At 49.3% G+C, this 16686-nt stretch overlaps 1 protein-coding gene across 2 annotated transcripts in view; it reads right to left on the bottom strand.

Annotated features, from left to right (window-relative positions):
* Positions 1-16686, bottom strand: part of LOC137654746 (uncharacterized) — a 69384-nt gene that overhangs the window by 24115 nt on the left and 28583 nt on the right. The window contains exon 2 of one of the 2 annotated variants that reach the window (XM_068388667.1): positions 15702-15754. The exons of the other annotated variant lie outside the window; for it this stretch is intronic. Within the exon in view, the coding sequence (XP_068244768.1) occupies positions 15702-15713 (12 nt within the window). The 5' untranslated portion in view covers positions 15714-15754. The remainder of the gene's footprint in view (positions 1-15701; positions 15755-16686) is intronic. 2 annotated transcript variants of the gene reach the window in all.

Genomic DNA, 16686 nt, shown 5'->3' with positions numbered 1-16686 from the left:
CAGACAGCGACGACTTGAGGGAGCTCTTAAAAGCCAGTCGTCTGACGGAGCCGGACACAAGATCATGATACTGCTGCACAGTCTGTAAACTGTCAATCATGGGCAAGCGAGGAAGTACAGTGACAACCCGAATCTGTCTAGACTGTCTGGGTCGTACAGACAACTCCTTAACGGGTTGCTGAGGTTGCCGCACTGCGTCACAACAAGTCCCTTCTGTTGGTTGTTGAACGTCTTCCCCGTGACACATTGACTCCGTAAACAAAAAATCCTCTAACAAGGACTAAGCTTGGACTGCATGTCATGCAACACAGCTCAAGGTCTATGGGAGCAGGTGTGGTAACAGACGGGATTAGCGGCTGAAGTGTAACCATTACCTTCCCTGTAAGCATGTTATGCTTAAATAAAAGTCCATAAGAGGTTATGCAGCTAAAGGCTCCCTCCAAATGACAGAGTCCTCAAGGGAATATCAGAAGGAGGGAGAAAAGAACTTTCTCATCTACAGGGACCTTATCCTAGAAAAGCTAAGTTCTCTGAGTGAGGGTTCACTGGTGCAAAGCAGCAGACTAGAAGGCAACGTTATGAAACTGCTTGACAGTCTAGTGAGTTGGCAACAACCCAAGATGTGTTGAGAAGCATGTGGTAAGGTATGCAGAGCATGATGTATGCAGAGTATGCTGTATGCAGAGCATGCTGTATGTAGAGCATGTTGTATGCAGAGCATGCTGAATGCAGAGCATGCTGTATGCAGAGCATGTTGTATGCAGAGCATGCTGAATGCAGAGCATGCTGAATGCTGAGCATGTAGTAAGCAGAGCCTGCTGTAAGCAGAGCCTGCTGAAAGGAAAGCAGAGCGTGTGCATGGCGTTTAACATTTCTCAGAAATTCCATGACCAGTGCTAGAGTGCTTTATGCATGCTTGCATGGGGTTTAAACCATGGTATGCTGAACAGCAGAGTCAGAACGAGCTGGAACAACAATAGTGTGGTTTCCTCTTCAAGACTCCGATGAGGGAACACCTGAGGCTCAGTCTGCAAAGGCTGAATAAAAGACAAGCAGAAGGAAGGCGCATGGGTGGAGGAGGCTGACTCCTAGCATGAGTGGTTGAACCCAAGGGTTGCGCTTGCTGAGCGGTTGGCGGAAGCGGAGTAGCAAGTTCCAGTTCCTGTGGTGTGAGCGGAGCGCGATGAGGAAGAGGCTGCGCAGAACAAGGTAAATGTCTCGCAAGCTGAGGCTCCTGAGGCGCAAGGCTAAGGTGTTGTGGTGCTTGCCTTATGGAGGGTTGAGCTCGCTGCAGCAAGAGCTGAGGAAACTGACTCATGGACGGGAGAGGTTGTTGTACCTCAACCGAGTGTTGCATCACTGGTGGAGCAGCAAGTGGAGGCGGAGGAAGAGAGGTATAATCCTCCTGATCCCAATGTAAAGGTTGCCTTAAGAAAGGCGGAGGCTGAACACCACAGGGAACAGCAAACTCAGCACGTGTCTCAACATCGTACGCCTGGCAGGTGGAACTGCTGGCAGGTGGTACTGCGATCAGGCGGAGCGAGTGTAGGTGGAGGGAGTGTAGGCGGAGGCGGAGGAGCAACACTCTCAGCCCGACACTCACGCATCAAGTCCGAAAGCTGTGCTTGCATGGACTGTAGTAGAGTCCACAACATCATACGCCTGGCAGATGGTACTGTGATCAGGCGGAGCGAGAGTAGGAGGAGGGAGTGTAGGCGGAGGCGGAGGAGCAACACTCTCAGCCCGACACTCACTCATCAAGTCCGAAAGCTGTGCTTGCATGGACTGTAGTAGAGTCCACAACATCGTACGCCTGGCAGATGGTACTGTGATCAGGCGGAGCGAGTGTAGGAGGAGGGAGTGTAGGCGGAGGCGGAGGAGCAACACTCTCAGCCCGACACTCACTCATCAAGTCCGAAAGCTGTGCTTGCATGGACTGTAGTAGAGTTCACAACATCGTACGCCTGGCAGATGGTGCTGCGACCAGGCGGAGCAGGTGCAGGCTGGGCGAGCACAGGCGGAGCAGGTGCAGGCTGGGCGAGCACAGGCGGAGTGAGAACAGGTGGAGGGAGTGTAGGCGGAGGAGGAGGTGCAACACTCTCAGCCCGACACTCACGCATCAAGACCGAAAGTTGTGACTGTATGGACTGCAGTAGAGTTAACTTGGGGTCGGCAGACACTAAGTTCTGCTGAGGTAAAGCCTTAACAGCAGAGATCTGTTGTGGCAGAACCTTACTCCTCTTAGGCGGAGTGTAATCAACTGATGACTGTATTCGGGTTGTGAACTTTAACTTCGTACGTCTGGCATAGGTCTGGACTTAACGTTTAAGAAGTCTTGAGACCTGAGACCAGCGTTACTCTGCCTTTATTTTCTCCCCTAATCTCTTCTGCAGACGAGCAAAATAAGGGCTCAATCGTCTGCGGGTGGGAGTGACGGTCTCGGTAAGACACGCCCACAACCACCGAGAATACTTCTGTGCGTCGATCAAGGCCTGCTGAACCCTTATGCCCTTCGACATTGCTTCTCCCCTGGGCTTGGGAGCTTGCAAGAGGTCCCGGACTGGGAGGACGACTGGCGCGCACAAAAGTACCCTCACGCACTAATCACTTATCACTTTGATTTCTGTTTGCACTTATTTCACTGAACTCGAAACTTTAAGTGGTTTGTACCTGAAATACGCAATTCTATCCTTTCTCAAAGTTAGTAATTGCGAAAACAGAATTACAATGTAACAGAAAAATCTAATGAAAGATAATTCAGTGGTTGGAAAGAGACTAAACACTAGATCACTCTAGAAACGTTTAGTTTCTTCCCCTAAAGAGACTAGGGAGAAGAGCAAAAAACGATAACGACGTTACTCGTACGCCTGGCAGGCTTGAATGAAACGTTTATCCTCTTTCTCCCTCCGTCTCTATCTCTCTCTCTCTCTCTCTCTCTCTTGACTTAGAACCTGAGAGAAGAGCCCAATCATATATATCGTTAAAACATATTATTGTTAAAGGAAAAAAACTGAAAAGTTCCTTTATTAGGATCAAAACCATTAAGTTAAGAAAGAATGAACAAAACGCTAGACACGGTTACTCTTACTGCAACGTGAAACCGTGAACATTCTTTCTCTATCGTAACGATAGAGTGCAAGTTGAACGTTCTGAACGTCAACAACTGCAGAGACAAAACAAAACGTTAGTTCAGCTTTGAAAACAGTACGAGACTGTCAAAGAAAATCTTTCAAACTCTGTGGCGGAAATAGCATAATATGTTAACAGGTAAAACCGAAATGACGGGCTCAAAGTTTATTAACTTCGGTAAAAGACCGCCTACTATTAGGAAGGTCGAATATAAACAAATATAAAAATTAATTTTAATGAGTTTATAATAAAAGGAAGTTAATCGAAGAGGCCTATAAGAGGCGGAGAGATATAAAATAAATCTATAACTTTTGTTAAGCAAAATTAAGAAAGAGAGTCTATACTCTCTTAGACACCAACACTTCCGTCTAAGGGAAGGGTCGGCCATTGAAAAGTGAACGAGAGTTCATACTCTCTCGTCACCAAAATTAATCAAATTAATTCCAAAAGCTAACTAAGCTAATATAGAAGTTTCCAGTAAAGCGACAGCCGAAATCAAAGAGAAATACTTCACCAAAGTCGTGAAAATACTCCAAGAACATAAGCGTATCCCAGAACGTCTTGCCGGAAGCACGACAGAGGAATAATTGAGGAGGTGTCAACAAGAAGTACTTGAGTACCTGGCCACAGGTGGCGCTGGTAAATACACCCCCTTCTAGTATTGTGATAGCTGGCGTATCCCTCCATAGAATTCTGTCGGGCAACGGAGTTGACAGCTACATGATTATCGGGTAAGTTTAATATTGAAAAATACAAATTATCTACGAATGTCATTTGTTCCGTAACTCGTAACTGGAATACAAACCACGCTATTTAATAGGGGTGACTCACCCATTAGGAAGGGTGGACGTCCCAGCCAGTCTGGCTTTTGGCTTTGACCGGGGGCTCGTTATTTGAGTGTGTAAGCACCCAAGAAATAAGGAGTCCCTGCACCTCGCTAGAACCTTGTTACGCAAGGACTGCGGTCTACGCAAGCTGTGTGTGAAGGTATGAAGAAGTGTGACTCGTCCTAGGAAGTTGTTCTGAAGTTCTTTAGATGGAAACTTGTAGACTAGGACTTTCAAAATACCACCTCGTCAGGGTATGGAGACGTAACAGTATTAATTTTAATACTAGGAACACAAGGGAGCATGGTTTACCTGCAGTGGTTTGAGGTCAGCTATGCAGAGAACCCAGGATGCTGCTTTCTCCAAGAGAGGGGACGATGAAGAAAAGAATAAGGGCCAGTCAAACCTTTTCATTAATGCAGACTAAAATCGGGTAACAATGCCCTCAACCTTCTGCTACTAGTCCAATAAGGAGCTTGAGATTTTAAACCAGCTGTTGTGCAGCCACCACAGGGCCGATAGCGAATGTATCGAGTCTCCTGTGGGTCACGTCTTGCAGGTAGTGGGATGTGAATGTTGTTTGACGTTTCCACACCCAAGCTTGAAGAACCTGCGTCACTGAAAAATTTCTTTTGAAAGCCAGGGACGTGGCTATGCCCCCGACATCATGTGCTCTAGGGCGAGGTGACGGAGGAGGGTCTGGATTCAAGGCCAGGTCAATGACCCTACGATTCCATGCAGAGATGTTCTTGGTGACCCTCCTCTTAGTCCTTCCTGTGCTGACGAATAGTGCTGGTACATGAGGACGGGCTGCAGCTGTTCTTTTGAGGTACAGCCTCAAGCTCCTTACTGGGCATAGTAAGAGCTGGTCTGGGTCATCTGTTACAGTACGGAGACTAGAAATCTGGAAGGAGTCGAATCGAGGATCCGCCACTCCAGGATTCTGAGTCTTAGCAATAAACTCAGGGACGAAGCTGAACGTTACCTCCCCCCATCCCCTTGAATGGGCTATGTCATACGAGAGACCATGAAGTTCGCTGACTCGCTTGGCCGAGGCCAAACCTAGCAGGAATACCGTCTTCCAGGTTAGGTGGCGATCTGATGCCTGGTGTAATGGTTCATAGGGAGGTCTCTTAAGAGACCTGAGAACTCGAACCACGTTCCATGGGGGAGGTCTCGCTTCCGACTGAGGGCAGGTAAGTTCATAACTACGTATAAGTAGAGAAAGTTCTAGCGATGAAGAAATGTCCATTCCTTTGAGCCTGAAGGCTAGACTTAAGGCTGAGCGATAGCCTTTCACTGCCGAGACTGAAAGAAGCATTTCTTCACGCAAATACACGAGGAACTCCGCTATTGTTGGAATAGTGGTATCGAATGGAGAGATACCTCTTCCACGACACCAACCACAGAAAACTTTCCACTTTGCCTGGTAGACTGCTGCCAAAGACTTTCGCAGGTGTCCAGACATCCTGACAGCAACTTGTTGCAAAAATCCTCTCTCAGAGAGATGCTGGATAGTCTCCAGGCGTGAAGTCGTAGTGAACCTACGGCTTTGTGGAAGATGTTGGCATGAGGTTGTTTGAGTAGATTGTGTCGTGGAGAGAGTTCTCTTGGTAGCTCCGTTAGGAGTTGCAGAAGGTACGGGAACCATTCCGCGTGATGCCATAGCGGAGCTATCAGGGTCATTGAAAGATTGACCGATGTTCTGGCCTTGTTGAGTACCCTCCTCATCAGACAGAATGGGGGAAAGGCGTAAACGTCGATGTTGTCCCACCGTTGTTGGAAAGCATCTTGCCAGAGAGCCTTGGGGTCTGGGACTGGGGAACAGTACAGCGGGAGCCTGAAGTTTAGGGCCGTTGCGAAAAGGTCCACGGTCGGAGAACCCCACAAAGTCAGGACTTTGTTGGCTACTAGATGATCCAAAGACCACTCGGTACCCACTATCTGAGATGCTCTGCTCAGATTGTCAGCGAACACATTCCTTTTGCCCGGAATGAAGCGTGCCAATAGTGGCATCGAGTGGATTTCGGCCCATCTCAGTATCTCTAGTGCTAGATGGGATAGTTGCTGCGAAAAAGTACCTCCTTGTTTGTTGATGTAGGCCACTACTGTGGTGTTGTCGCTCATCACCACCACAGAGTGACTTGCCAGGTATTGTTGGAACTGTTGAAGGGCCAGAAAGACGGTCTTCATCTCTAGATTTATATGGAGGTACTTTTCTGATTCTGACCAGAGGCCTAAGGTCGTGTGGTGCAGCACGTGGGCCCCCCACCCTTTTTTTGAAGCGTCCAAAAACAGCATCAAATCCGGGGGTAGGACGAGAAGGTCCACTCCTTTTCGTAGGTTCTCGTCTGCCACCCACCACTGGAGATCCGTCAGTTCCGTAGGTCCCATGGGGATCTGGATGTCCGGGGAGTCATATGCTTGATTCCACCGGGACTTGAGTCGCCACTGGAGGGATCTCATCCTGAGGCGACCGTTGGGAACTAGACGAGCCAGCAATGAAAGGTGACCGAGTAGACGTAACCACGATTCGGCTAGAAGTTCTCCTCGTCTGAAAAAAGGCCTTGCGACCTTCCTCAGCCTTGCTATCCTGTCGTCTGATGGGAAGGCTTTGTGGAGATTAGTGTCTATAATCATGCCTAGGTATACCAGTTTTTGAGTGGGAAGCACTTCTCAAGATTTACCATGATCCCCAGATCTTGGCAAAGTCTCAGAAGTTTGTCTCAGTGTTGAAGAAGGGATGACACCGAGTCTGCTAGGATTAACCAGTCGTCCAGATAACGCAGGAGACAGATGCCAATCCTGTGTGGCCAAGATGATACTAGGGTGAACACTCTGGTAAAGACTTGTGGTGCTGTGGAGAGACCGAAGCACAGCACCTTGAACTGGTACTTTCTGTTGTCTAGGCTGAAGACGGATGGACTGGGATCTGGAAGTATGCGTCCTTTAGGTCCAGTGTGCACATGAAGTCTTGCGGTCTTACTGCTAGTCTGACTGTGTCCGCCGTCTCTATGCTGAACGGAGTTTGTTTGTCAAACTTGTTCAGAGCTGAGAGGTCAATGACTGGTCTCCAGCCTCCAGACGCCTTCTTTACAAGAAAGAGTCGACTGAAGAAGCCTGGAGACTCGTCAAGGACCTTTTGGAGAGCGCCCTTCTTCAACAGGGTCTGGACTTCTGCCCGAAGGGCTTGTCCCCTTGCTGATCCCATGGCAAGGGAGCTCAATGACACTGGATTCGTCGTCAGGGGAGGTAGAGATGTTATGAACGGGACGCGATATCCTAGATTGATCACGGAGATTGTCCAGGAATCGGCCCCGAGTTGCTTCCACCTGTTTGAGCAACTTTGTAGGCATCCCCCCACTGGTGGACATGCAGGGGGACGGCCTATCCTAGCGTTTGCGGCCTCGGCTGCATCACTCTAGGATTCTTGCCTCCCTGGAGGACTTTTTACCTTTCCTTTCTTTGACAGGAAAGGGCTTAGACACCATGGTCTTCGCTGCTGTTGTCGTTCTAGCGGTCTTGACTGGACGGGACTGCTGTGGTGCTGGAGGCTTATAGGGCTTGGATGTTAAAGCCCTATGAAGAAGGGAGTCTTGATGAGACTTCCTCCACCTCTAAGCGGCATGTTCCACATCCTTAGGCTTGAACAAGATGGATCCCTCTAGAGAGGAATGTCTGAGCCTATTGATCTCAGTGCTAGGGACCTTCTGATGGAATCTCTCAGCTACTGCATCCCGACTTTTCAGAATGGTATTTGCCCACAAGTTCGAGACTTGCTGGGCCAGAAACTCAATCGTGCGAGTACCTGAGAGAAGAAAGGTCTCCATAGCCTTCCTGGTACGTTCTTTGGAGAAATCCTCAGAACGTATCAGTATACCTAAGGTCCCCAACAGGATATCGAGCCACGAAGTGGCTTGCATAGCACACTTCGCAACTTTCTCCTGGTTAAGGATCTCGGTCGCCGAGAATGAGACCTGCCGGTTGGAGAGTCTCTCAAGAGGGACTCCCCTGGTAAGGTCTTCCAGCCAGTGGTGAAGAGGAAGAGCTAAACAAGGCTCCCTAAGGATCTCGAAGTACCTCCTCTGCTGTACATGAGGAGGTGGGAGGAGCTTGTTGGTAGCACTGGAACGGTTGGAGGAGGACATCTCGGAGAGCTGTAGAGAGATCTTGTCCCTGGTACTCTTAACCCCTTGAGACTAGGGCAGTGCTGCACTGGTCTTGGAGGGTTTCTGAGTACCAAAGACACGGTCCAAGACCGTGTCCTTGCCCTCTCGAGGAGGGATCTCTGGGTCAGAAAACCAGTTGAGAGCCCTCAGAGTCAGAACTTGCCAAAACGCATGTTCCGACTCTTGCTGTTCTCCTCCTGATGTAGGACTTGCAGCGAAGTCTCCTTCTGTCCCCAAAGGCTCTTCTTGAGGAGAGTCGTGGACGTTCTCTGAGTGGCTAGCTGGCTCCATCCTAGTCCTAGTAAAGGATTTCGGCAATGTTTTGGAGTCCTTAGATTCCTTCCTGGGAAGGATGTAGGACTCCAACATTGACGAGGATGGCATGTTCCTTTCAATCCCCGCCTGAGAAGACATCTCTGCGCGAGGAGAGGTTTCCCTCATTGGTGCGATGGGGGAGAGTCTCTCCTCGCGTGATTCCCCTGGGGACGGGAAATCTTCGTCCGAAAGGGAAGGAGAGACAGTCTGGGGGAAAGAAGGAACCTGCCTCGCAGGTCTGTGTGGAGTCAGTTTTGCCCTTGGAGAAGTTACTGCGTCTGGAACTCCTCTTTTTCTCTTCAAAGGGATAGAAGCAGCCATGGAACTGTGCCCTAATTCAGAGAAGACAAGCTTGAAAGCCTCTGTTGCGGCTCTGATCAGTGCACCGAACCAGGGCTGTTGGCTGACAGACACGCTGTCAGACATACCCTTTAAAGGGGCAGGAATTGAAGGATCCCTGGGAGGAGTTCTCATCATTGGTGGGTTCGCCTGAAATGGCTTTGGGGTCCTGGACCCCTCTAGATGTTTCCCTTCTCCCACAATGCGCAGTGGTATGAGCTTGCGGGGAGGGGAATGAGGCGATGGCGACCTTGCCGTGCGTAGTGCAGCAGTCTCGCGAGCGCGAGGATATTGACGCTCGCGCGAGGAAGAGTAATGGTGTTCGCGCTAGGGAGAATAACGGGACTCGCGCGCGGGGGATTGCTGGCGCGACTGCGGGCGCGCGGGAGACCGATGAGCTTGTTCAGAGCCGAGAGGTCGATGACTGGCTTCTAGCCTCCCGTAGCTTTCTCTACCAGGAAAAGCCTGCTGTAGAATCCCAGGGAAGGTTCATGGACGGGCTGTAGAGTTCCCTTGTTCAACATGGCCTCCACTTCCACTTGCAGGGCTGCTCTCTTCTCGGTGTCTTTGGGTGCTAGCCACTCTGCTCGATGTTTGGGGATCAGAGGGGGCGGATCTGATAGGAAGGGAATTCTGTATCCCTCCCTGAGGATTGTCACCATCCACGGATCCGCACCGTTGTCTCGCCATGCTTGCCAATATCGTTTGAGGCATCCCCCCACCTGAGGCGTGGGAAGGCGTAGGGGGCCTCTCTCCCTATCTCCTTCTGGGGAGACGGTTAGAACGGCCTTTCCTTGAGCCTAAATATTTAGGTCTAAAGGAGGCCTGGGTTGGGGCACCACTTCTGGAGGGCCGTGGTGATTGGTGCCAGGAAGAGGAGGAGGCTTCCTGCCTAGCCGGAGGCGTAGGCGGGTAGGCCCCATCCGCTGACGATCTTCTAATTGAGGGCCGCCTTGTCACCTACTGCCTGGGCTCGGCCAAGCTCTTTAATTTTCCAACCCTTTCTAGTGTCTCCGCCACTGCCTGAAGGGGGAACACGGTCTCGCCCCAGACAGGGGCGTTCCTTGGGAATTTTGCTTCTCGCTCGGGGAGCCTACGGGGCAGCCTGTTCAGCACCGTGTCCCTTCTACTCAGAACCAAGTTCGCTGTCTGGGTAAGGGACTGGAAGGTGAGAAACTTCATCGCCTTGCCCCCCGAGCGGATTAGTTCTTGTAACAGGGCCTGGTTCTCTTGAACCGATAAGTCGTACGCCAGTTGAAACCCTGCTAGGGTGCACGCCCACAAGTCCAGCCATGAGGTTACGTTAACTATATCCTGAGCGGTGTCCTCTATCATGGCGGCCTCTGCTTGTGAGAACACCACCGGTGCGTTAAGGCTCCGCTCATCGGCGTTGCCCTGGTTCAGGGTAGCGACGGCCTCTTCTAGTGTGCGGGGCCCTTTGTGTCGCCCGTCTGGTACATAAAACTTCTTTTGGGTCCTAAGTCCCGGTAGGAGCTTGAAGGAACCCTGAGCTCTTAGCGAGTTTTTCGGGCCTGACACAAAACGATCCACGTGCTCCATCCCCGGGGCAACGTCGGGCGCTAAGGGTAGGGTCAGGGATGGTTTCTGTTGGACAGGATTGTCAACCATCCTGCCCAGACCTGACAGCCAAGCTTGTTCTGACGAAGGCTAAGGCTCGTCCAGCCTATGGTGGTGACGAATTAGGGCCAGAACCTTCCTATACGACGAGACCTCGTCCGGGGAGCACTCGCCTGTGTCCGGCAGCAACTCTACTATCTGCACCTCCGTGTCGGAAGCATCCTCGAACACAGAGAGATCCGTGGGAGCGGAGGCATCCCTGCCCTCTTGACGGGTTGGTGGAACGGCTGCCTCCGTCGCGGATAGAGCCGCCGGGGCGGGGGTAGCCGTCATGGGTCTACCCCCTCCCGGGGGAATCCGGATGGCGTTGCTTGATGGACGCGGCAGCGGCAGGTTCCGTAACTTGGACGGAGCCGCTGCGATGAAGTGGCTGGGGGCCGAGCCGCCGGGTCTCATCCGCGGAAGTTCCCGTCGAGTGGATGGAGCCGATGACTTGCCGGGTAGGGGTAACTGAAAGCGTGCAAACGGCTGCACCCGACGAGCGGGCGGAGCCGAAGAGACACTGGGCAAGGGCACGGAAGCAGCTCCAGCGGCCACCGAGGCAGGCACTGGGGCGGCAGCCGTCTTGCTCGACCCATGATGGTGGAGAGCAACTCTAACGAACCTCTTCCTCGAGGAACTCTTCTTATTCTTCCTTCTCGAGGACTTCGACCTCTTTCTGGCCAGGCTGGCGTGGGAGCTAGCTCTCCTTCTTCTGGACCTCTTCCGCTTCTTCCTGGCGTCCCGGCCGCTGGAGTCCTCCGACGAGAAAGAGCTGTAGGTCAAGAAGCTGTCCTAGGAGGAAGAGCTGTCTGAATCCTCTGACTCTATCACGAGCCTTCTAGGGGCCCTTGGTCTGGATACCGGGGTCAAGGGTTCCATGAAGTCCGGCGGAAGCATAGCGGCTCGAGAGGCAAACCATCCCTCGAACTCCTCTCCCTGCCGCATAGGGGACCTGAAGAGCGTCCTAGGCGCTGTCCAAACAATGGAGTCGGGGTCCGAAGAACATGTGGTCCGCCTTTCTTTGTCCCGACAGCCCCCGGAACCCACTGAACCTGAAAAACACTGCCACGATGGGGGGGGGGGGGGTAGGCGCTGTTTCGGGCTTCCCCCACACCGGGTCTTCACTTGAGACGGATCCTGCAGGCACCAGGCCTTCGTCCACAAAACAAACTTCCGCCACACTAGCAGACCCCCCCCTCGTCTGCGTAGGCCCCTCTTTAACAGAATCCCCGACATCAGACTCATGGGGAACGGCAATGGGCCGTTTCCCTGCAACGGACTTACCTCGTCCCCTAATCTGGGTAGGGGAAGGTGAAGGAGAACCTCTCTCTGAAGGCGCTGAGGGCGACGTTAGCGGCGAGGTGAGGCCCGCGATCTTGGGAGATCTCTTGGGCGCCTTTTTCTTCTTCGTGGCGAACAAGGTTCACTGAAGTTCTGGCCAGGACTTGCACTCCGGGCACGTGGAGGAAGGGGAGCACTTATTTCCTCGACACGAGGCGCACAGCGTGTGCGAGTCGACATCCAGCTTGGACAGCCAGGCCCCGCAAGACTTACCAGCTTTGGGCCCGGGACAACGATGCTGGGATTCCATAATAATGAAACGCGAAGAACACAAGGGAAAGGTAAGGAACACAAAGGGAACACGTGGTGCACAAGGGATGAAGAACACAAAGGACAACGTGGTACACAAGGTGATAGGAAGGGATAAGTGAGAGAGAGCGGCGAGATGATATCTATGCCGCGACCAGACGCTTACTGACGACCTAGCAGCGCTTCCTCACGCGCTGACCCCTGGGCGCCCCAGGGCGAGTATCCTTCCGTCCCGGAGCGCCCCGACAAGGTAACGGAGAGAGGGGGAACTACGCAAAATTCTTGGTCGGTTAATGAGGAGATCCCAGACCCTCCTAAGAAAGTAGTTCAAGGTAAGTACTCCATGTTGGGACAATTGGGAATTTACACTACTCGTCTGACCTAGACAGCTCAAGTGCAGGCTTCAATCCTTGAAGAGCACCGAAACCTCATAAATGGACTTCATTCCATCCTTGATTGGGGCCAAGGTTGCATCCCCAAGGCTGTTAAACTCCTGAATGAGAGCCAAGACATTCCAGAACATGGACTCCTCTGTATTCTCTGTCTCTGCAGGATAGGTTTCAAAGTCAAGTGCTGCAGGGTCTATGTAATCCAGACTCCCCCTCTCTCACAAGACACGGTCTCGACAAATTCCTCTGGTAGATACTTCTACTTCATGTACTCCTGTTCCGGATCTAAAACAGAACCAGGAAGGTAGCCCAAAGGAGACTGAACGACAGCCTCATGTTTTGACTTCTTAGAGCTAAGGGTGCCCTTTACTCTTGTGTGTATTTTTGGGTGACAAATCCTTCGAAGTTTGCACCACTGAAGGACAAATAGGAGAACAAGACACCAAATGACACATGGGTGCATCCCTAGACAGCCTGTTAGTGGAAACTGAGGAGTCTTTACGATCTACAGTAATCTCGATGTATCCTGTTGACGTTCATACCAGTCGTCAGAAGGATCTTGCAATGTCCCAGGCCCCGACCCACCACTCCGACGTGTTGGAAGATCTCTCTTATGCCGTGTGGGAAGGTTTTGTCAAGCATAAAGGTCCCTAGAAGACAATCACTATCTCCATGTCAAAAAGTCGCTAGGAGCCGAACGGTCTTGTTGAGTAGGAAGATCCCGGTGAACTGAAGGATCCCTAAATAACGACTTAAGGCAATTTGGACAGGTAGGTAATTGATGTCCTGTGACTCGTACATCACGATCGCTAGAGGAATAGCAAGAAGTCCTATCGAATGGTGTATGATCTCATAATACTCTGGAACTGGGGGTCCAGTTGGAAGGTGTCCTTGCGTGTGATGTCCTTATGCTGGATGAATGATCTCATAGAGAACCGTTACACAATGACATGGAGACCTAGTGCTGGGGACCAAAAGTGTGGAGATGAAGCGTGTGGAAACCTGGTTTGTGAATAGTGGGAATGAGAAGATATGGTAGATAATACGCAAGCGCATAAAGGCTATGTACATAAAGACTTTGCACGTGGAGTCCTTGCATGTAAAGACTGTGAGCATGGTAATCGCGATCGTGGAGGAGTCTCTTGGCAATAAAGTCACTGCCAGCCACCATCCTTTCTCTGCTAGCTTGAAGGATAATATTGCTGGTTAACAAATTTACTGTAACATGATCTCTATGCTGGGCTGTCGTCCTTGGTGAAGTTAACTTCATTGAGTTGTTTGAAGAAGGTGGAGGGCAAGGGTGGCTGCCTTTACCCCAACAGACACTATGCATACTCATTCCAGCACGGAACTGAGAACTGGTAGCAGGGGAGTGAGCAACTATACCTTGTACCACCTTACCTTCCCCAGAGTTGGTGGATGGTACAACAATGTCTCTCTCACGCATTCATGAAGGAAGATGGACAAGGTTTCTTTATCTTTGGAGCAGATAGTGCAGCATCTGAGGGCTCAGCAGCAGGGAGAGAGGTTGAAGATACAGGGCTGGTAGGGGATGGATGGTGCATGTGCATGCCAGAAGTTGAAGTCGAGGCCTTCCTGGACAGCGGCAAGAATACCATAGGAGGAGAGGATAAAGGATCTTCCCTACAGCAGGAAAGGACTCGCTAACGGTTGTCACATCCTATGCTCCTTCAGCATATGGAAAACTAGAATAGGGCGAGGGGGGCCACAGCTGGATGATAAGTCCTAGAGGTCGTAACACCTGCTAACGCTTTCAGCAGATTTTCCACAGATAGATCACTAACCATTCCCAAGGAGGCCCACAGGTCCGAGTCCTTGCTGACATTGTCATCGGTCATCACAAAGGTGGGTGAACTTTACTAGGGAATAATGATATGCCTACCTCTCCTGAAGCCTACCCCAAGGGCAAATTGGGGTCTCCTCCTTTCTTAAGATTTCATAACGAGGGTTCAGTTCTAGAGAAAGCCATAGAAGGAGCAGCAGTTCGAGTACTGCAAAGGAGCCCCCAAACTTACAATCATCACAGGAGATGATTGCGAACAGTCAAGGCTCCTGCTCAAAAGGCACATGAGATAATGGTCCACAAATGTCCTATTATTAACCCTTCCACAGTTGTAACCAGGGTTACCAGAGCCCATCATTATGTCTCCTCACAGGGAATCCATCACAGGCAAACAAACACAAAGTCGTTATAAATTCTAACAGCCAAGTTACAGCTTCGCTGAATCATAATCCTATTAATGGACAAATGTTTGTACTTGTGTAGGAATAAACCAAAATCAGCAAGCAATACTTAGCATTACGGCACCAATTACCGAGTCACTTGGCTACAACAGAACATGGCACAGCATCAAGTTCAGATTAAGCCTTAGCATTTTTTAATGAAAATTCATTCTATTACCAAGTGGTGAGCAATGAAATAAAAATGTGTCAAAGTCTAATATTCAAGACTATTTATGATGACCTTCTGCTCTACAAAAAGATGAAATGGTAACAACTGTAAATACTAACGAAGCAATGACATAGAAAACTGCAAAAGGGACAATTATATATACGTACTGTCTAAAAAAGCACCAGTGTATGGAAGAAAAGTATTTGGGTGTACAAAATTTTTCTAAAGGCTTACGGTAAAGAAAATGAAAGAATAAAATTATTGGAAAGAATTGTATGGCAACTAAAACCAATCTACTATACTATAATGCAACTGGAATGAAAATGGTAGCAATTGCACATTAAAATGCAAAGAATACCTTAGGTATAAGATCTACTGTATGGTAATTACATGAAACTATGAAATCCCAATTTATGATAAAAGGAATAGTACACTATAGTAACAAAGAATGTACAAAAGTGTTATGAGTGATAATTTGAAGACAAGAGAATATCAAAATCTTAGATTATTCAGTAATACTGTACATGTACATAAGCACCAGCTATACCCTTTAAAGTAGTACTGTAAGCTTATATACAGCAAACGTAGCTGTAAAAATAATTTTGATTTTATTGCTAAGTGCTTGGAATTTCTCTCTCTCTCTCTCTCTGAATATACAACGTAAAATACACATAATTAAAATTCATAAATAGTCAACTGGGCAATAGACGTTATGAAATAAATAAACACAACACTCAGTATATTGATGAGTGGTAATAAACGTCAGAGAAAATTCATAAATTAGCATAAGAAAAATATTAATTTAATAAGTAAAACTAGAAGCTATGAGAGATTGTGTACTAAAGGGTGGAAATGTATAAACTTTGTTATGCTGGGTAAGTTTTCATGCTGGATCATACTTCCTACTCACATCACCTCCCATCAACACTAGTACACAGCACAGAACCCCGTCTATTACCACCACTGCCAAAGAAAATATATCACAACTTAGCAAAACTAGAGAAAATAGAGAGTACTCTATTGCTCAAGAACGTACAAATGTATTCTAACTTCAAAATGCTATCTATCTGGCTATCAACATTACAACAAGATTTCATTTCTATTAAGACTTCACTGTACTGTACAATATTGTACTTTACATAGTTGGTTTAGGTATAAAATATCACAAATTTTGAATTTGTAATTTTCCTAACTATACAAACCTGAGTCCTCTAATGACTTTAGCAGACTCATCCACTCTCTCACAGAACACTTCCGTTTCTCTAGAAAGCAATGAAGCTTCAACAGGGCTTGCTCCGTCTTTGCGGCAGACGGAAAAGCCCGAAAAACTTGACTCCAAATCTCCATCCCCAAATAAAGGATCTCTTGGGATGGTGTCAGTTGAGACTTGTCTTGTTTACAGTATAAGAAGACCCAGTTCTTCTGATAACCTCAACGTCATCTGCAGATCCTCCAGGCAGCAATTGTAGGAATGAGCTCTGAGTAGCCAGTCGTCCAGATACAGGGAGGCTCTGATACCTCTTGAATGCAGCATGCCCGCTACATTTGACATCAGCTTCGTAAATATTTGAGGGGCGATGCTTAGGCCGAAACAAAGAGTCCGAAACTGGAAAACTTCCTCCTTGTACACGAACCTCAGGTATTGCTTGAAGTTCGGATGGATGGGGAAGTGGAAGTAAGCATCCTGGAGGTCTAAAGAGACCATCTAGTCATCCTTTCTTACTGCTGCTGGGACTGATTTCGATGTCTCCATGGAGAACTTTGTCTTCTGAACGAAGGCGTTGAGAGCACTTACATCCAGGACTGGTCTCCACCCGCCCCCAGTTCTTGGGAACCAGGAATAAGCGGTTGTAAAAACCTGGTGACCGCAAATCTTGCACCCTCTCTATTACCAC

This window comes from Palaemon carinicauda, chromosome 15 (assembly GCF_036898095.1).
Source record: "Palaemon carinicauda isolate YSFRI2023 chromosome 15, ASM3689809v2, whole genome shotgun sequence".
NCBI lineage: Eukaryota > Metazoa > Arthropoda > Malacostraca > Decapoda > Palaemonidae > Palaemon > Palaemon carinicauda.
Note: the sequence above shows the minus strand (reverse complement) of the source record. Positions and strands in the feature narration are given on the sequence as shown.